The sequence below is a fragment of the Ctenopharyngodon idella genome, chromosome 19 (genome assembly GCF_019924925.1).
Source record: "Ctenopharyngodon idella isolate HZGC_01 chromosome 19, HZGC01, whole genome shotgun sequence".
NCBI classification, from domain to species: Eukaryota; Metazoa; Chordata; class Actinopteri; order Cypriniformes; family Xenocyprididae; genus Ctenopharyngodon; species Ctenopharyngodon idella.
In genome coordinates, this window is record NC_067238.1 from 11,757,873 (window position 1) to 11,779,433 (window position 21,561).

At 37.8% G+C, this 21,561-nt stretch overlaps 1 protein-coding gene across 6 annotated transcripts in view; it reads right to left on the reverse strand.

Moving 5' to 3' along the window:
* Positions 1–2,070: 2,070 nt before the first annotated feature.
* Positions 2,071–21,561, reverse strand: part of LOC127501703 (uncharacterized) — a 39,629-nt gene continuing 20,138 nt past the window's right edge. Inside the window, exons 1-18 of one of the 6 annotated variants that reach the window (XM_051873868.1) lie at positions 18,835–18,938; positions 18,658–18,723; positions 18,318–18,459; positions 18,125–18,223; positions 16,780–16,848; positions 16,611–16,667; positions 16,009–16,065; positions 15,217–15,309; positions 14,925–15,020; positions 14,745–14,837; positions 14,546–14,620; positions 11,936–12,037; positions 11,573–11,725; positions 11,363–11,470; positions 9,441–9,539; positions 9,159–9,245; positions 8,858–8,953; positions 8,087–8,737 (exon numbers count right to left, since the gene is read on the reverse strand). In XM_051873868.1, the coding sequence (XP_051729828.1) occupies positions 8,671–8,737; positions 8,858–8,953; positions 9,159–9,245; positions 9,441–9,539; positions 11,363–11,470; positions 11,573–11,725; positions 11,936–12,037; positions 14,546–14,620; positions 14,745–14,837; positions 14,925–15,020; positions 15,217–15,309; positions 16,009–16,065; positions 16,611–16,667; positions 16,780–16,848; positions 18,125–18,223; positions 18,318–18,459; positions 18,658–18,709 (1,545 nt within the window). In that variant the 5' untranslated portion in view covers positions 18,710–18,723; positions 18,835–18,938 and the 3' untranslated portion in view covers positions 8,087–8,670. Of the gene's footprint in view, positions 2,470–2,731; positions 2,837–8,086; positions 8,738–8,857; positions 8,954–9,158; positions 9,246–9,440; positions 9,540–11,362; positions 11,471–11,572; positions 11,726–11,935; positions 12,038–14,545; positions 14,621–14,744; positions 14,838–14,924; positions 15,021–15,216; positions 15,310–16,008; positions 16,066–16,610; positions 16,668–16,779; positions 16,849–18,124; positions 18,224–18,317; positions 18,460–18,657; positions 18,724–18,834; positions 18,941–21,561 lie in introns of those variants that run through there. The other 5 variants (XM_051873869.1, XM_051873867.1, XM_051873866.1 and 2 more) reach the window with 5 other exon arrangements.

The following is a 21,561-nucleotide window of genomic DNA, read 5'->3' on the forward strand; positions in this document are numbered from 1 at the left end:
CCCGATAAGCCAGGAAAAATGTTACTGAGATAACAACCCTTCTGCAACACCACTGCCCTTCAACAAGACACTCAACCTCAAGCTGCTCCAGGCGAAATGTCCCTGCAATTAGCGTACTCTAATTCACCATAGATGAAAAACGACTGCTAAATCTCACATAACAGATTCAGTTATGTCCTGTTGTGGTTAACATGTAATCCTACTAATTACTGGTGCTTGCTAAGGCTAATATTGTTATTTCTCATACTTAACTCTATTTAACTTGTTAAAACTTACTGACTTTATTCACCCAGGGTATAACTACCCTACAACAAATTGCTTATGAATCTCTTGTTACTCTAATTATCACCAAATATTGGATTCAATCTTTTCATCAACTTGTTTTCTTTCAATTAGGACAGGTTTTGTATTTCTTTTGGATCTGATTGATCATAGGCCTCGATGATCTGAGCTATGCACCTCAGTTTTTGACCAAAAAAATCATTATTTGTGGGTAATTTTGGCAATATTATATAAATTTAAAAAAAAAAAAAAAAAATCTGTACAATTTATCACACTAGTGTGCTGTAATGTTTAACTAGGAAGTTTGTTTTGAAATGCTTTTATCTTGTTCAAAATGGCTTTTTAAATTCAATCTTTTTGTAATTTTTTTTTTTTTTTTTAACTGATTGATTGTAGACCTCATTGATATGGGGGTATTATTTAAATTTTAAATTATTTTATTTAAAATTTTAAATATTATATTTTCTTAATCAGGCAAGTAAACAACCACATCTAGCAATGCACTTAAAAAAAAACTCTCAAAACATATTAGTAAGCACTTAGTAACACCCTGGCAACCAGCAACACACTGTGGTTATCCCCAAGGTTACTGTAGTCAGCCAGACCTGTAGTTTTCGCCACAGCTGCTTTATAGCTGAATTGAACTCAATTCATAACTGATGAACTTTAAACAGTTATTGAACTGAACTGAATCACCGCTGAACTGACTTCAGCTGAACAATAACACTATTGTCTTTTTTAGAGCTTTACAGCAGAATTGAATTCTGTTGGCATTATTTTCTGATTTATTACTGTAAAGCTGCTTTGACAACAATCAGTTTTGTATGAAGCTCTATATAAATAGAGTAAATGATTACAGAATTTTCATTGGCTTAGTACTTGTAAACCAGCAACATAGTTACTACTTCATTAAGTATTAAACACCACACCATAATATAGGGGAAAAAATGTCATTGACAGTAACAATATATTATGGGTTCCACTCAAGTACTGTATTCAAACTCTTGGTTCCTCCACCAGCAGCCAGGTGCACACGTACATCACTCTAGTGCTGATAAAGCTTCATTTTTTTATTTGAAAATGCTTGTACATCTATCTTTTGTTGCCTTAATGCTCATTTTCTCGCCACTTCTACTTCCCCTTGGTCTCAAAACAAATCAGTCACCGTGACAGTACTGCAAACAGAGGTGAGCTGATGCAATAGAAAGACCCTGCTCCAGATTGACTGCTTCTGCTGCTTGGGAGCTTCAAGTGTCTGTAATTTTACTCAGAAATCCAGCCACACAGATCTAAAGCTAACATCAAAATAAAACAATATTACAAATCATATCCTCTGACTAAAACAGATAAGGTCGGACGGAATGATTTTTTATTTGTGTCTATCATGGCGGAAAAAGAATGTGGTTCTGGTTCATGTCCATGTAGTGCAGGTTGTGGAAGCAGATTTTCAGCGTCCTCTGCTGGTTGATGGTGGCTCATGAAATAAGATGAAGGTGAAATGAACTAGCTTCCCCCCTTTATATAATTTGTCTAGGAACAACCAAAAAAAGATTAAATGCACACTCGAAGTACAACCAAGGGCAGTCAAGTGTTGATGCATGTTGCTTTTTTCCTTTTTTGCTGACTTGGCAGATCCACAAACAGATATTAGCCACACTTTCTCAGACTCACTGCTGCCATCTTATGCCAGCATCTTTGCATGGTGCTTCAGTGGACTAGATCTTCATTCTGATTACACTTAAAAAAATAATAATAATAATAAATAAAAGTCATATAATCATCATCATATGTAGTTAATTATTTTTATTTTGAAATATATCTGGTTACCCCTGGAAGACGACAGAAGAGGAAAGTATTGCATTTATGATCAATGATAATGATGAATCATCATATATTCGTAAGATTAGTTTATCTGTACATTATTATCTTATTATACAGGTGCAATATGCTCAAATATTTTTGTATATGGGCCTCTATAACAGATATTTATAGTGGTCAGATTGATCTAACAGTTCAAACGCATGTGTTCTTATTTCAAACTGTACAAGATGTCCTCGACTACTAATTCATTGAGTGCGTCATCAGTGTCGATAAAAAAATTCATTGACTTCAGATATCCCAAGGCCACTTTCAGACAATCTTTTATAAATTGGAAGAGGGTAAACTGTCACCATCTTCATAATGGCCCTGTGAAATAAAAGAACACACTGAATGGACATACATTTATGCATCTATATTCAAAGGATGTTCAAACAGACAATTAAACTGTAAAGCAACACATTCATAACCACACAATAAGTGTAACAGCATTATGAATGATTAATGGATTTTAGTCCATGCATATTTACTTGAATCATGCCTTGGGGTCTGTGGTCCCTTTGTTAGTTCTTGGTCATTAATTCACAGTAATTTATTGTGTGTATTGAATGAAAAGTACTGTCATACTAACCAATTGGATTGATTGAATCTGTCATCTCCAAAAATCCCCTTACCCCATCGATCATATTCAAGTGCAGCATTGTCAAAAAGATCACCAAAACGCTCATCTGTCCAACTGGATAAAGAAGAGGAGTTAGTCATAGTTATTACAACTATTATTACCTAGTTATTATAGCTTTTGTGACAGCAGTCACAAAAACAGTGCCATTGCTCTGATACAGTTCTTGGTTCAACTGTGATGATATTTACACACAGAAAAGCTCATAACCCAAACTCAACTTCCTGAAATCTTGAGACTTTTCATGTGTTTTTTTTAGCAGGCACCAAACAGCGAGGTTATGTTAGTAACAGAGTATGTTCCCTTTTGATACTTCACTTGTACTGCGTTGCTAGACGCGGTGGGGAACCATTTCAATCACGCCGTGCTATGATTGAGGAACGTCTGAGTTTGTGATAACTTGCCTTAAGCACTAATAAGGTCCTAAAGGGACCAAGTATAAGGGCGGTGTTACCTTAATCAGGGGCTCAGACATACACTATATTGCTAAAAGTATTGGGGCACCCCTCCAAATCACTGAATTCAGGTGTTCCAATCACTTCCACGGCCACGGGTGTATAAAATCAAGCACCTAGGCATGCAGACTGCTTCTACAAACATTTGTAAAAGAATGGGTCTCTCTCAGGAGCTCAGTGAATTCAAGCGTGGTACCGTGATAGGTTGCCACCTGTGCATTAAGTCAATTCATGAAATTTCCTCACTACTAAATATTCCACGGTCAACTGTTAGTGGCATTATAACAAAGTGGAAGCAATTGGGAACAACAGCAACTCAGCCACGAAGTGGTAGGCCACGTAAAATCACAGAGTGGGGCACACACTGAGGCACACAGTGCGCAGAATGTGGCCTTCAGATTAGCTCAAGAATAGTGCGACGAGAGCTTCATGGAATGGGTTTCCATGGCCGAGCAGCTGCATCCAAGCCTTACATCACCAAGTGCAATACAATGCGTCAGATGCAGTGGTGTAAAGCACGCCGCCACTGGACTCTAGAGCAGTGGAGACGTGCTCTCTGGAGTAACGAATCATGCATTTCTGTCTGGCAATCCGATGGAGGAGTCTGGGTTTGGCAGTTGCCAGGAGAACGGTACTTGCCTGACTGCATTGTGCCAAGTGTAAGGTTTGGTGGAGGGGGGATTATGGTGTGGGGTTGTTTTTCAGGGGTTGGGCTTGGCCCCTTAGTCCCAGTGAAAGGAACTCTTAATGCTTTAGCATACCAAGACATTTTGGACAATTTCATGCTCCCAACTTTGTGGGAACAGTTTGGGGATGGCCCCTTCCTGTTCCAACATGACTGCGCACCAGTGCACAAAGCAAGGTCCATGAAGACATGGATGAGCGAGTTTGGTGTGGAGGAACTTGACTGGCCTGCACAGAGTCCTGACCTCATCCCAATAGAACACCTTTGGGATGAATTAGAGTAGCCTTCTTGCCAACATCACTGCCTGACCTCACAAATGCGCTTCTAGAAGAATGGTCCAAAATTCCCATAAACACACTCCTAAACCTTGTTGAAAGCCTTCCCACAAGAGTTGAAGCTGTAATAGCTGCAAAGGGTGGGCCAACTCCATATTAAACCCTACGGATTAAGAATGGGATGTCATTAAAGTTCATGTGCACGTAAAGGCAGGCGTCCCAAAATTTTAGGCAATATAGTGTATGTCGGAGCCAACCATTGGGCAAAGCTGGCTGAACTCATAGAGATCTAGCCTGACCCTGTACAATCATTTCCAAGAGGTTCTGAATAGTCTAAGCGCTAAGCCAAGAGTGGGCCAAAATTTTAGGCTGATACCTAGTGCTGGCGACTCAGAATTAATTAGAGCCAGGGATTACAACAAGCTAACACACGTTGGGGTGAGCTCAGTTAACAACTGGTCCTGCCTTGGGGAGGTACATGAGTTTTTAGTGAGTCAAGCTCCTCAGAGGCCGACTTCACTATGCAAAGCAGGGACCTCCAGGTTATAAAATCTTGCAAATGTGGACGGCGAGGCCCAGCCAGCCACTGCACAAATGTCTCCAATGGATACACCACTGGACCATGCCCAAGATGAGGCCATGCCTCTAGTAGAGTGGGCTTGTACATCAATGGGGCATTGTAGGCCTATTGAAGAGTAGCTTAGCGCGATTGCGTTGAGTATCCAGCAGGATGGCCTCTGCTTCTTGACCGGATGCCCTTTAGTGCGGCCTGCGAAGCACACAAAGAGCTGTTCCGACTGCCTAAATGGGGAGGAACGCTCAACGTAAACTCTTACAGCCCTGACAGGGCAGAGTAAATTCAACTCCTGGTCCTCCTCCGAGGGAGGGAGCGCAGAGAGTGTAATGACCTGTGCTCTGAATGGAGTGGAGAGCACTTTAGGTATATAACCATGCCTTGGCTTTAGGACGACCTTAGAGTCGTTGGGTCCAAATTCAAGACAGGTAGGGCTCACAGAGAGCACCTGCAAGTCTCATATCTGCTTGACCGATGCTAAAGCTAGCAGAAGGGCGGTCTTAAGCGAAAGGGGCCGAAGGTCGACTGACTGTAGCTGCTCAAAGGGAGGGCTCCTAAGAGCTCTCAGGACCGTGGACAGATCCCAAGTAGGCACTGTAATGGGGCGTTCACACCAGACGCGATTTACCAAACAAATTGTGCTATTCGCGCGTAGTTGGACGCTTGAACATTTTGAGTTTCCTCGCTTCATTCGCGCGTGAAATTCACTTCACAACAGACGCGAATTCGCATCATGAGAGGGGCTTCTGCCAGGCGGCTCCAGTCCCACTTCTGCACACTTCCTCTGAATAAACACATCAACTCGTCAGCGGGAAAGTAGTTGTAAAATACGGCGAATAAGCTCAATTTGCCGGCTTTAGCTAGCTTGTAGTCTCAATATGTATATATATATATATATATATATATAGCTCAAATTGAGTGAGCGTTTTTTACAACTTACCAGACTGTCCGACCTCCTCACTCACTTTCTTCCAAGCAAGATCCTTTTTATTCCTGTTTCTATAAAAGTATGAAGATGTGTCATACAGCAACGATGATTTTGTCCTCCATTGTTGTTTCGGATTTCTGCCTCCTCTCGCTACGTCGTAATCACGTCACTACGTGATTATGACGATTGGTTAACGCGGCGCGAATTTTCGCCAAAGTTCTGATTTTTTTTTTAACTCGCCCGATTCGCGCGAATCATCCGTTACACGCGTCAAACGCCCGAAACGCTCTATTCGCACGAATCGCACCACAGGATTTCTATTCGTGTCTTTGCATTGACTTAACATGTAAATCACTCGCGCTTAACACTTTATTCGTGTCTGGTGTGAACGCACCATAAGGATGGACGCAAAGGCGAATCTCAAAAATCGCCTGTGATGGGGATGGGCCTGAGGCCGCCATCCTTCTTGGGGATGAGGAAATAACGGCTGTAGAAGCCTGACTCGCTCTGAGCTGGTGGAACCATCTCCACGGCGCCAGCAAAGTCATCACCTCGGAGCGGAGGACGTGAGTGTCCTTGCTCCCTACTGAGGTGGGAACCACTCCGCTGAAAAGCGGGGATCTTTGAGCGAATTGAAGTGAGCAACCTCGCAAGGGGGCGGGGTCGTCAGTTTAGCCTGTCCAATCCTCCATGTCTGAGGCCGCCAAAGACATGCTGTCAACTTGGAGATCTTCCTCAGATCCCCCGAACAATGTCACTCATGAAGGCAGAGGGACACTGGTCTGGGTGGGAAAAGAGCACAGGTGAAACCTCTCTATGAGGAGAGAGCGAGGCATGCGGGACCAGCGTGAGCTCACTCGTATCCGAGCGCTGAGATCCTCTACCACACTTTTTTTTTCATCACAGGCTCCTGCGAGGAAGAAAATGGGGGCGCGATTGGCGGTGTCGCTCTCTAAAAAGAAAGCTATCCGCAAGCACAGAGAGGCGAGATTCATGCTCTCGCAATAAGAGCAATTAATCTCTGTGAAATTTATATATATAAATTTAATATAGATTTTATATATTTATTTTATAAAAATTCACTGTTCAGTTAAAGACATTTCAATATAGATTTTTTTTTTTTTTTACATATTACACAAAAATATTATACATAATTATACCTTACTTTAATTTAGCACCATAAGAAATTTTTTATCAAATGGGAAAGAAAGATTGTAAAAGAAACTTAGATACATCTTGGAGAGAAGATGAACAAGGAACCCCATGGGATCGCTGTATATTGGTGGAGCTAATAAAGGTAGCGTGACTCCACATATCTTCATTAAACAAAACTGATGAGCTATGTTTGAGTTATCAATGATTGAAAATAAATCTTGAGAGGGATGATCTACATGTTAGAGGTGGTGGATTTGAACTGTTCATACATTGTGGTATGTTTTTCATCTTCAAACCAAACTTGGGTCTTCAGCCAACAAAGTTTAAATCCCGTCCGGCTAGCACGCTTCCCATAATGTTTATACATTAGGTTAGTAGGTGGTGAGTAGGAGGTCTTTAGTGGCTGTTCGAACACATTCGACTAAATGAGCATTTCCACAATGAAAGCAATCCAGCCGAATGCATTTTCGACTATCTCTGGAAGTGGTCAAAAGTGGACAAGCTTAAAATGTTTTACACCCCGTTTACACCTGTATTTAGCGTCATCCACTTGTGATCCGATCAACCAAAACGCATCTTAATACCAGGTTTAAACAGGGCCTAAGTAACTTTCCAAGTACATGCCAACTTATTCTATTAAGCCTAACAGTCTACTGATACTCTATAATGAGAGTTAGTTGACATGTAGTTGCAAAGTTACTTATAGTTAGTAGGATGTATAAAGTATTGAAATAAATTGTAACCATATAGTAAACTGTATGAATATTTGACAGTAAATATGATTCTGACAATGTCAGATTGCAAGGGCTGATGAATGTTTTGTGCAAGAAATGCAATCTGTCAATATTAAATTGAATGTAGGCCATCAGTTCAATGTACTTTACCAATAATGTATATCAGTGTGAAAGTTCATGGTTATGTGTGCTTATGATCAATATTTATTCAGCCAACAGCAGTTTTTAGGGTCAGTAAAATGCTGCTAACCAGGATGCTCCTTCTAAAACATGTTTACCTCTAGTGTTAATATTGTTTATAACCCTTTATTTTTTACATACTGATAAAATAGACCTGATTAAGCTGTATCATTTCTAAGATCAATTTGCCTAACTTTTTTTTTTTACATAAAATTGTCACATAAAAATCATTCATTTTGATGTGGTCAGTGTAAAAAAAAAAAAATTATCATAATCATGCGTTAACACTTGCTAGTTAACGCATGAAAATAGATCCAGATGTTGTTGATGTCAAGATATTAAACTTTAATTAATGTGTTAAGTTGCTTAAAAAAAAAAACACATGTAAAACAAATCTAAATAAACTGTAAATTTACAGTGGAACAAACTTGTTTTACTCAGTATTTACTAATGTAATTATCCTAGCATTTTTTCATCTCAATAACAGCAGGTAATGTTAATACATTGCTGGTATAATCCTACTTATTGGCAGCAGTTGCAATCATATGAAATAAAAAGGGTAATTGAGACTCACAATTCTTATTTTTTCTATCAGAATTACATGATATAAACTCACAATTGCAAGTTATAAAGTCAGAATTGTGAGATATAAACATGCAATTGCGAGAAAATATCAGAATTGTGAGCTGACTTTTTTCTTAGAATTATATCTCACAATTCAGACTTTATAAATGCGAGTTTATGTCTCACAATTCTGACTTTATTTCTCAGAATTGTGGGTTTAAAAAAAAAAATCTGAATTGTGAGATGTAAACTCGCGAGACAAAAAGTCGCAATTACATTTTTTTTTCCCATGGTGGAATTAAGCCTCCAAACAATCCATACATTTCCTTAATAGAGAGAGTTTACTCCAACAGAACATTCCAGACTTCATGAAACAGTTTGTTGCTATCCACTACAATCTCGAAGACTCTGAGGGAAAAATAAAAATTGTGAAGCTAGACTGTACTTTACATCAGTGGTACTTGCAATATGAACTGATATTTATATTTTGTTCAAATGCAAATATGGTAAGAAAATGATAAATCTTACGAAGCAGTTGAATCATTATTTTCATCAAAGTCATCAAACAGGTCAGTATACTGCTTCAATTTCTCCAGGATCTGATGAATGGCTTGAATAAAGTTCCTTTATGATTCAAACACCCAAAAAAAAAAAGAAAAAAAGAAAGCTTGTCAAATATGAACTGATTTCTAAAAGGTCAAACAAAGCTGAAATCATTAAATCAAAAAGGGGAATGACTCTACATGTCTCTACATATGTATATTTCCAGATTTAGAGCAAAGCATTCATAAATATATCATTGTTCCTAAAATAACATTTTTCCTCTTACTTTGGTGCTTCTTCAAGCTGCTTTTGAGTAAATGCTTTACTTTTCAACAGCTCATTAATGACGACGCTCCTCAGATGGTTCCATTCGCTGTCAAATATAAGTTATACAATTTATTATTTATTATTTGATTGCTCACTTCATAAACTGACAAAAAAACCATACACAAGAACATGCTACATTTCAGCCAACAAAGTGTCTCAGAATCAGGCAGTGTCTTAACCAGATTTCCAACCTCCCCACACTGGACATATAAAGAGGATAAAAATACTGTACATTTCTTACTTCACTGATTGCTGGTGTTGATTCTCATCAAAACCTATTAATACATTAATGTAGAAGAGAAAACTGGTCCACGCATTGAGTAACTCGCTCCTAATTACACTATAGCAAACAAAGGATGATTATGAAGAGGAATATATTATATATACATTACACACAGAGCACAAAGCATTAGGCTTCTAGATAAATGTATCAAGAACATACAGGTGCTGGTCATATAATTAGAATATCATCAAAAAGTTAATTTATTTCACTAATTCCATTCAAAAAGTGAAACTTGTATATTATATTCATTCATTACACACAGACTGATATATTTCAAATGTTTATTTCTTTTAATTTTGATGATTATAACTGACAACTAAGGAAAATCCCAAATTCAGTATCTCAGAAAATTAGAATATTACTTAAGACCAATAAAAAGAAAGGATTTTTAGAAATCTTGGCCAACTGAAAAGTATGAACATGAAAAGTATGAGCATGTACAGCACTCAATACTTAGTTGGGGCTCCTTTTGCCTGAATTACTGCAGCAATGCGGCGTGGCATGGAGTCGATCAGTCTGTGGCACTGCTCAGGTGTTATAAGAGGTGTTATATGCTCTGATAGTGGCCTTCAGCTCTTCTGTATTGTTGGGTCTGGCATATCGTATCTTCCTCTTCACAATACCCCATAGATTTTCTATGGGGTTAAGGTCAGGCGAGTTTGCTGGCCAATTAAGAACAGGGATACCATGGTCCTTAAACCAGGTACTGGTAGCTTTGGCACTGTGTGCAGGTGCCAAGTCCTGTTGGAAAATGAAATCTGCATCTCCATAAACTTGGTCAGCAGCAGGAAGCATGAAGTGCTCTAAAACTTCCTGGTATACGGCTGCGTTGACCTTGGACCTCAGAAAACACAGTGGACCAACACCAGCAGATGACATGGCACCCCAAACCATCACTGACTCTGGAAACTTTACACTGGACCTCAAGCAACGTGGATTGTGTGCCTTTCCTCTCTTCCTCCAGACTCTGGGACCCTGATTTCCAAAGGAAATGCAAAATTTACTTTCATCAGAGAACATAACTTTGGACCACTCAGCAGCAGTCCAGTCCTTTTTGTCTTTAGCCCAGGCGAGATGCTTCTGACGCTGTCTGTTGTTCAAGAGTGGCTTGACACAAGGAATGCGACAGCTGAAACCCATGTCTTGCATACGTCTGTGCGTAGTGGTTCTTGAAGCACTGACTCCAGCTGCAGTCCACTCTTTGTGAATCTCCCCCACATTTTTGAATGGGTTTTGTTTCACAATCCTCTCCAGGGTGCGGTTATCCCTATTGCTTGTACACTTTTTTTCTACCACATCTTTTCCTTTCCTTCACCTCTCGATTAATGTGCTTGGACACAGAGCTCTGTGAACAGCCAGCCTCTTTTGCAATGACCTTTTGTGTCTTGCCCTCCTTGTGCAAGGTGTCAATGGTCGTCTTTTGGACAACTGTCAAGTCAGCAGTCTTCCCCATGATTGTGTAGCCTACAGAACTAGACTGAGAGACCATTTAAAGGCCTTTGCAGGTGGTTTGAGTTAATTAGCTGATTAGAGTGTGGCACCAGGTGTCTTCAATATTGAACCTTTTCACAATATTCTAATTTTCTGAGATACTGATTTTGGGATTTCCTTAGTTGTCAGTTATAATCATCAAAATTAAAAGAAATAAACATTTGAAATATATCAGTCTGTGTGTAATGAATTAATATAATATACAAGTTTCACTTTTTGAATGGAATTAGTAAAATAAATCAACTTTTTGATGATATTCCAATTATATGACCAGCACCTGTACAACTTTACTGAAAGGTGATCATATAACAAGAAAATTTATTCTGTTTTACTGGTTAAAATTTATTTTCATTAAGATTTTTTTTTTTTTTTTTTTTACATTGTCTTACCGCAAAGGCAGTAATATTTCATTATCTTTGCTATTGGCTTTCTCCTCTTCAATGACAAAATTAAGATGAAAGAAATAGCCCTGGATGAACTTCTCCAAAAGGGTCCGTCTGTAAGACAGAGAACAACAAATAAAAACAATGTCTTAATATTTTAAGATTTACATATTAATTCAATATAATTAAATAGGAGCAATGTTTCTTGTTCCTTACCTGTTAGGTTTCGATGGATTTTTCCCTTCAAGAAAAAGGGTTATGTTATTAACTCTGTGAAGAAACCTGTTGATCTCAGTAATCCCAAAGCCGACTTCAGACAGTTTTTCATAAACAGGAAGAGAGTAAACAACAGCGCTTTTGACAATAGCCCTGTGAAATGTGCAGAACAAAATGGAGGGATCATTTTTTTCCCCTTTAATTAGTCATTAATATCACTTTAGGCATTAAAATCTGACAGATATTTAAGAAGTATATCTACATGTTTACGTGTCATTCACATCTGAAATAACACATGAACAACTTTTTATATTATCAGATACATGGTTACATATTCATTAATCATAAATAATGTCCATCTACCAGTTAGACTGATTGAATCTGTCCAAATCAAGAGCTTCATTTCCATGACTATAATATTCCAGGGCCAATTTAATGAATTTACGAATATAACGTTTATTCCACCTAGAAAAGAAAAATGGAATCAGTTACAAGGCACAGTAAAAATAAAATTATAAAACTGATCGTTCTGGCCCTTGATTCTGACTGGTTATGATTATTAAACAATAATAATTATAATAAACGTCTTATCACACTATAAATATTTATTTAGTTAAAAGAATGATTAAAGGGTTAGTTCACCCAAAAATTAAAATTATATCATTAATTATTCACCCCCACGTCGTTTCACACCCGTAAGACCTTCGTTCATCTTCGGAACACAAATTAAGATATTTTTGATAAAATCCGTGTGCTATCTGGCCTCTGATAGACTGCAACACAATGACCACTTTGAAGGCCCAGAAAAGTTTTAAAGACATTGTCATTGTTAAAATAGTCCATGTGACTACAATGGTTCAACCTTAATGTTATAAAGCGATGAGAATACTATTTGTGCTCAAAAAACAAACAAAAATTACGACAAAAATACTGAGCCAGAGTTCTGATGTAGAACCTTGAAGTGCTGTACTGTTATACTACTGGTATACTACATGAACAGCATAGGAGACTGACATGGAAGAGAAGAAATTGTTGAATAAAGTCATTATTTTTGCTTGTTTTTTGTGCACAAAAAGTATTCTCGTTGCTTCATAACATTACAGTTGAACCACTGTAGTCACATGGACTATTTTAATGATGTCTTTACTACCTTTCTCTGAAAGTGTCTGATGTGTCTGAGGTGTCTGAGGCCAGAAAGCTCACAGATTTCATCAGAAATATCTTAATTTGTGACAGAATAATGACAGAATTATCATTTTTGGGTGAACTAACCCTTTAAATGCAAGTTTCCCTAGTCAATTAAATGGACATGGTAATGGTTTAAAAAATGTATTTAAAAATTATATTTAAATATTTTTGTGTTTGCCTGCAAAACTTTTGCGTTCTGTCTTAAAAGTATTGTGTTCCTCCGAAAAAAAAAACTTTACTTTAACTCACCTTCTTTCGCTTTGCATTCGCTGACAAAACTTTTGTGATGGAAAAGACATGAGGTGGGAGGAAAAACTATAATTCAATGCTTTTGCGAACCAAACATTCTCGTTCAAAAAAAACGTTCAAAAAATTTCTCGGGGAACACAATAAAAGGATCATAAACGTTCAAGTGGTTCTAATGATAATTATGAAATAGCCTAGTTTTAGAAGCCTGAAAAGACGAGAATAGTATCTATCTACCTTCATTAAAAAAAAAAAAAAAAAAAAAAAAACACACACACACACACACCTTGTATCCACGTCTAAAAGCACATGATACTTTTCACCAGTGGCGTGCAGTCCATATAAGCTACGAATGCTATTCATTGACTCTGCAATTAATATTAACACTTTAAATTACTATAAAATCACTTGTTTGAGGTGTACCATAAAGCCTACATGATAAAATGTTGGTAATGCATATGTAACTGTCCGTAATTTATTTATTTGCCAAACTATGCTAATTTTCTTTAAATCTGCCAGTTACTGAGACATCCTGGTAAGCTGATCAGCAGCTTTTGCGCCTTCACTCTGTTGTAATGAGTCGTCATCACTGTCCCACGTTCTCATTGGTTTGCTGGTATATGGAGTATTTCATGGGCTGGAAAAGCTGTGAACGGATCGCTCGCCCAAGAGGAAAAATGTGCTGCGGCTACCAGATCTCGATCGCTGAATATCACATTGTATTTTAGACAAAACTAACTAGACTAAATCAAATCATAACTAAAACTATTTTCATAGGCTAGTATTTCATTTTCTCCAGAGGGAAATTTATTTTTTACGAAAACCTATGAATTGTTAAAGAGAGTCCTACTGTAAGTAGAACTATCAGAGGATATGTTAATCGATAGTCTGCGTTTGTTAAAGTCATAATTTTGCATAATTTCAACTTGTTTTTAAAAGAGTACTGATATTTTTATTTATTATAGGCCATTTATATTTATTATAATTACATTTTAGTTTTTATTTATAATAGGTTATACCTACTAATTATATTATACTTATTGTTAATTATTAATTTAAAAAGCACTTCTGGCACAGGCCTACATTTAAATTGACGCCATGGTGTTTCTTATTTGTCGTCTCTGTTTTAGATCTCAATGTGTCCTAAACTGATACGTTTAAAGGTAAAGTTTGTCATTTCTGTGACACTAGCGGTACCTAGCGGACTTACAAAAATATATCATATTTTGTAAACGCACCTTTCAGATGTCGCGCCTCCCTCGACTCAAAAGTCACAAAAGCTCTTACGCCGGTTTTACGGTTGCTTGTGAAGGCACGTCTCAACAGGTAAATGTAAGCTACTCTCAATAAAAGGTCCAACATATTAGAAATAGCCTATTTTTCGCTGTGTTGCTATGTGTCATGAGTAAGCGATTAAACTGTCTAGAGAGAATGCGAGCGTCTTGCTTATTAGCTAAACCCATTCAACGTGTCTGCATCGGGCACTTTTTTTTTTTTTTTTTTTTTTACACACATGATGCACCACCCAGCATAGCCTACCATTTTGAAAAAGTCTCCGCTAGCCACTGATTTTCACCGTTTGCCAGTGGGTCTCTCACCAGCCTTTCCCATTGCCTGTAACACACAAAATTAAGATATTTTTTAAATGCTCTTTTTACTCTATTTTCTCAACCTGTCTTTAAACTACACAATCAATATTTGTCTATTAAATACAAATATATACAGCATTGTATCTTACTTCTTAGAATCCAAGTATTTCGCATGGAATGACGGACTTTCAGTGTGTTCTAAAACTTTATTCCAGTAAAAAACAATCAGTCCAGATGCGGTTCTAGGAAACAGAAAAGAAAAATGTTATTAAGATATGACATAAAGTAAAATATTAAAGTTTGTAATTAATATTAACAAAGGTTCTTACCTTAATGATATAAGGAAATCATTCTTCTCTTTTTGCCTTTCCAAAATTGAAATTTCAAAGGCTTTCTTTCTAATCTGATCCATAACCACCTGCACTCTACGGAGGAAACAACGAGTGATTTATGAAATGACGCTTTATGAAATGTAATCATTTTTGTTATGGGCTTATGTGTGCATTTTAGCCCAACACTTAGTTTGGAGGTCAATAATATAAAATGCATCCATTTTATTGCATCATTAATCCAGTATAGTTTCTATTTGCTGTAACAGCATGGTTTTAAAACAGCTCTTACTCCTCATGAAGTTGATTAAAGTCCATTTTTCCAATGTCCGAAACTGTATCCACCCCAGCTTCGATCATGTTCAACAGCTGGGATCCCACCACCCTTTTAGATGTCAAAATACAGAATGCTACTTTTTAATACAGTACACTTTTAAACAACAAGTAAAGTTATTTTGTAAAATGCATGTTTAAATCATCACAGAATCTTACAAAGCCCCTAGAGACACGTGCTGCATCCAAAATCGAAAACTTCTCTATAGTACACGAAAAACAGTATGCGAACAGAGTAGTATGTCTGAATTTATAGTATTCGAAAAACAGTAGGCGAAAGGTACCCGGATGACCTACTACTTCCGGCAAGATTCTGAAGTGCGCATATGATGGACACTTTACTATCCCATGACGCCACAGGAGAGGATTTATGAATGGAGTTGAAGGGACGTAACCAAAGCCACTGGAAAGCAAACATACAACCTTTAGCCAAAAAAGCGTAACGGCTAATGCTAACACTCCGGCTCTGGCGGTACGCAGGGAAGGAGTTTTGATGTCACTGCCATTACACAATAGGTTGAGCGGTGCCGCACGTGATTAAGTTAGCCGTTACGCTTTCTTCAATGGTAAGATATACAGACCCTCTCATCTCCCTATAATATACAATCTCTGACGTAACTGACGCTGGTAGGTCATGTGACAGTAACAACATGGCAGATGTAGTACGTCCGGATTTCATTCATACGTGTAGCATTCATAATACATAGTTTTTCCAACGGTCATGCAGTAAATTTAAATTCAAATGTAGTACCTACACAGACAGTACGCGATTTCAGACGCAGCTATGGTGAGATGGATTGCGCTTCCCCTAGAAAAATGTAAAATGTAATTAACTTGACAATATAGGCTACATTATTAAAACAGTCTAGAACACACGCTTCAGTTTTTGACCTCAGTTTTACTATAAAGACTCTATACATTTATTCCACTGCATGATAATTTGGTGTTTTCACTTAAGTTTTGTAGAATTCCGGTCACAGTATTGATCTGTTTACCATGAAAACAGTGTCACACGCGGCTGCTTAAGACATCATATGATAGAAAATGTCCAAATAAAAAAATGTGTTTAACAAGTCGATCCATTTCTTTGTCGGGAGGGTGTAAATGTAACTATAGTTTTAATGTTGTCTTTGTAAATATTCACTTTCCCATATGGCCACGGAGGAGAATCGGAGGGTCACATTCAGCGGACAGACACCGACACACTATATTTTTTGTATTCATTTCAATAAATGACAACCAAAATCAAACCCATAGAAGCTCGTGAACAGGTTTGAAGTTGCTGTGTGCAAGTTATAATCATTCATAAGCCGGGTGAGAGTCATACTCAAATGCAAATGAACACATGCTTACTTCCAGATCTCCATCATTATCTCGTTTTTAAAGCTCTGACGGTAAATGTCCATATGGCTGTAGGAGAAGAGCACATTCATGGGTATTATTTTGGGTTTCAGAGAACTTGTCAGAAGTAAACAAGATCATTTAGTGTCTTAAGAATGTGTAAAGATAATAAAGCTCTTACGGAAAGAAAAACTTGTCAGAGATCTCCCTGATCGTAGCCCTAGCATCAGCCATGACCAAAAAAAATTTCCTGTGAAACAAAGAACAGGCAAAATAATCACCTCCATAAATAAAATAAGACAAATTTGTTCTTTATCTAATAATTTTGGCCCCGTTCACAACAAGAATGATAACTCTAACCATGAGGTGGTAAAAATCTATTCTAACTCCTCATGAGGATGATGCATTAATATCTTTCGAGAGACTTAAGCAAAAATTCATCTTGTCTAATGATCAGTTCAGGAGATATCTGATAAGAAATATACTCACAAGTATCTTTACCTCCCCCTCATATGCTCCCAGGGGTAAAAACATTCTCAAGATGATGCAGAAGTACTGGAGGTACTGGCCACGAGGCATCTAAATATTATTCCTTACTTATTAGTCAGATGGGTCAGATGGGCCAGATTAGTTCTCCGGTTAAGATAATTTGGGAAAAAGATATGGCATGTACATATGAAGATGAAGATTGGGGGAGGATCACTGGGAATTTAAAATTGATGTTCAGAAACATTAGAGTACATCTCATACAATTTAAAATTTTACACAAAAGGATGAACTATTGACTATTGCTATTGAATCTTTAAAGCGCTATATAAATAAATGTGACTTGGGGGCGGCACGGTGGCTCAGTGTATAGCACTGTCGCCTCACAGCAAGAAGGTCTTAATTAAATATGGTAAATGAGAAATAAGTAAATACAAGTAAATATCTTCTGAAGCTTCTTAAGGGCAGTACTAAACAAAACACCAATCATTTTGTTCAAAAGACCCCCGTGTTGCCTTCTTGAACATCAATGAACATTTGCACATTTTGTAATGAGTCCTCAGTGTGAAAAGATGGATCTCAAAATCATACAGTCACTGTTGGAAGGGGTTAAAATATGCAGAAGATGCAGGGAAAAAAACAAAGAATGTGCAGGACCTTTTCTGAAATACAGGCAGTTTAACTGCTCAGGACAAAGGACTACCTTTCAACTAACATCGATCACAAAACATTAACAACATGCAGTATGCCGATGGCCTAGTGGTTAGAGCGGCGACCTGAGTTCGATTCCCGTCTCAAGGTCCTTTGCTGATCCTGCCCCCCTCTCTCTGCCCAATACTTCCTTGTCGGCTCTCTACTGTCCTCTCCCAATAAAGGCACAAGAAGCCCATAAATATAACTTAAAAAAAAAAAAAAAAAAGAATCAAGCGTATATGTAAACCTTTGAACTTGTTAATTTGTGATTTGTATTCATGACTTGTGCATAGAATAAACAATGTTATTATCATTATACAGTATTTGTGACTGTTGGACAGACTTACTGTGGTGATATAGCTGAATTATCCTGACTCCCACTCTCAGCATTTTTTATTGGTTTTGCAAACTCTCTTAATGATTTCATGAATCTTTGGACATTGATCCTGTAAAAACAGAAAATGGTTATGATCAGGAAGCTACTGAAATTACAATTCAGTAGCAGTCACTTTAAGTTACATTATCCATTGTTGGTCTTACCTAGTTTTTCTGAACAGATCATCTTTCACTATTTTCTCTGTAGCGTTTCTGACTTTCTCCAGGAAGTCTAAAAAGACTACAGTCCCAGAGTTGAGGATTTGTTCACTTAAGTCATTATATGGTAGTTCAGCACTCTGCACGCCTTCAAAACAAAGACAGAATCATTAACAACTACAGAGAAACTGAAAAAAAGAATTACTACCACAAAATACAATGTCAATAGTTGTCACTATATATCCAGAACATTATTATTAGAGCTATCACATAAATGCTGCTTTTGTCTATTCAAGATTAAAGGTTTGTTTTAATTGTTGGACCACAAAGAGAGGAAAAAACGTACCATAGCAGCTGAGAAATGCAGCTAAACTTACAAAAGCCAAAACCTTAATCATGTTTCCGTCTTGTGCTAAAAGAGAGGAAAAAATATCTAAGCACTAAACAAGCCATTAAGGAAGAAAATCAATGGATGTCTAGTTTGTACTGAATCTTATTGACAACAGAAGAGACAAACACTTACTTTTTGATCTGTGAGTCTGTGTGCGTACTGAATATTCTTCACTGTCTGACTCTTGCTTACATGGTCAACCGTCCACAGCAGAGCAAATTTGTTTACTTTTCAGCACTGAGCAGGACAGAAGGGCAGATGGGTAGCAAGGTGGGACGAAACAAACATTTATCTATTAATATTTGTGTGGTTTGTCCATTGGTTCTTACTGATGGTGTCAATTCACGTTAAATTTTCTCAGAACAAATTGGACAAAAAAGGTATGTACCAGGGTGAAATCTTTATTATTAATAATGTGCATGTAATTAAATTGTAATATAGTTAGAAATTAGTTCAGCATGGACAAGATGATGTTGCATTCAGTGATTTTGAATTGCATTTAGTATCATCAATAAACTATTACAGAATTTGTTATTTTGAATTAGTAATTGGCTGTTTTTGTCATTTTTAATAGTTTTTTTTTTTAAATGTCTGTATAGTTTTATTAAGTTTTAGGTTTTAGTTTAGTTTTAGTAATATTAATACTTCAGCTAAACAAATGTCAGGGTTCTGCCCTGGCAGCCTTGTCTGTGTTGTCTTCGTTTCATGATTCTTGGGCCTTTCCACCAAGCCTCGGTGGAAATGTCAGAGGAGAAAAGGGTGTCAGGATCCAAGGTGATTCCAATGATCAAAATGTTGAAAACATCCATTCGAGAGATGAGTACCCAAATGACATCTGATATGGGCTCACGGCTGGCTGCAAACCTGCTCAAACAACTGAATGAGAGGTTTGCCACTCATGAGCAAAAGAGCTGCCTTGCTCTGGCAATACTTTTAGACCCACGTTTTAAAATGATTGTTTTTAGTAATGACACCTGTGCCCAGACTGCAGTGAAAAATCTAATTTCACAGTGTGCAGCAATCATCAAGGCCTCTAGACCTGAGAGGCAACCACAAACACCAGCACCACAGGCTCAACCAACACCAGGAACCTCAGCAACGCCAGCAGGGTCTTCAGCAGAACCCACAAGCTCATCATCAAACATTGTGGTGGTAGATTTATGGAAAACCCTGGACAGGCATTCGAGTATTCCACAGCGCACCAACAGTGCCACTGCAGACGCTACAGTGGAGGTACAGAAGTACCTTGGAGACCCCATTCTGCCACGTTGTGTTGACCCACTTGAATACTGGTCTACTCAGAAGATGACTTATCCACACCTTCATGACCTGGCTAAACACTACTTGTGTACACCTGCATCCTCTGTCCCATGTGAGAGAGTATTCTCCAAGGCTGGAGAAGTAATCTGCAAAAAAAGAAATCGACTGAACCCCAACACACTGGAACAGATCCTGTTTTTGAATAAAAATATTGAGGCCTTTGCAGTCTAAGTGTACACCCTAAGCACATTCCCAGAAAAAAAATCCATTATTCACCTTTGCACAGTTGCAAAAACACAAGACATAACCCTTGGCCTTGTGTATGACTTTACATTGACTGTATGTGTGTGTGTGTGTGTGTGTGTGTGTGTGTGTGTACTTATTTGGGATTCCGTATAGTTTAAACTGAGTGAACTGTAACTCAACACCAGACAGAAACTGAATGTATGTCACACTATTGCATTTAATCATGTTTTATAGATGGGATCTCAGATACCCTGAACAGAACATAAGGGTTAAACAGCTCACCCCCCAAAAAATGTTTCAACCACTCACGTCAAATACTCTCAGAACCGCCGCTCCCTATACACAAGAGTATGTGCGATCTCGAAAGCGAAAGTAAAACGCGAGCTCCCTGATGCACGCAAGTTAGGCTACTTTTTTGTTTGTTTTTGAACGCAAAAAGTTTTCTCGTCGCTTCATAAAATTAAGGTTGAACCACTGCAGTCACGTCGAATATTTTAACAGTCTTTAGTACCTTTCTGGACCTTGAAAGTGGTGGTTAAATTGCTGTCTTTTGAGGAGTCAGACAGCTATCAGATTTAATCAAAAATCTTAATTTGTGTTCCAAAGATGAACGAAGGTCTTACAGGTGTGGAATGACATGAGGGTGAGTAACTCATAACAGAATTTTCATTTTTGGGTGAACTAACCCTTTAACCTGACTGAAAGCACAACAGGATGAATGCTAAGCACAGCAGGAAGTCTTGGCACTTCTGTTAATTTGCGTCCGTGTTACTTGTTAATCTGTCCTTTTACTCAGTGTCATAAATTAGTACAGTTTAGATTATTATTATTTTTTTTTTTTTTTTTCATTAGTTAGGTTAGATGATGAACTTGAGTTAGTTTGGGTTTGTTTTTCTATCTTTTGTTGCCTTAATGCTCATTTTCTCGCCACTTCTACTTCCCCTTGGTCTCAAAACAAATCAGTCACCGTGACAGTACTGCAAACAGCGGTGAGCTGATGCAATAGAAAGACCCTGCTCCAGATTGACTGCTTCTGCTGCTTGGGAGCTTCAAGTGTCTGTAATTTTACTCAGAAATCCAGCCATACAGATCTAAAGCCAACATCAAAATAAAATATTACAAATCATATCCTCTGACTAAAACAGATAAGGTCGGATGGAATGATTTTTTTTATTTGTGTCTATCATGGCGGAAAAAGAATGTGGTTCTGGTTCATGTCCATGTAGTGCAGGTTGTGGAAGCAGATTTTCAGCGTCCTCTGCTGGTTGATGGTGGCTCATGAAATAAGATGATGGTGAAATGAACTAGCTTCCCCCCTTTATATAATTTGTCTAGGAACAACCAAAAAAGATT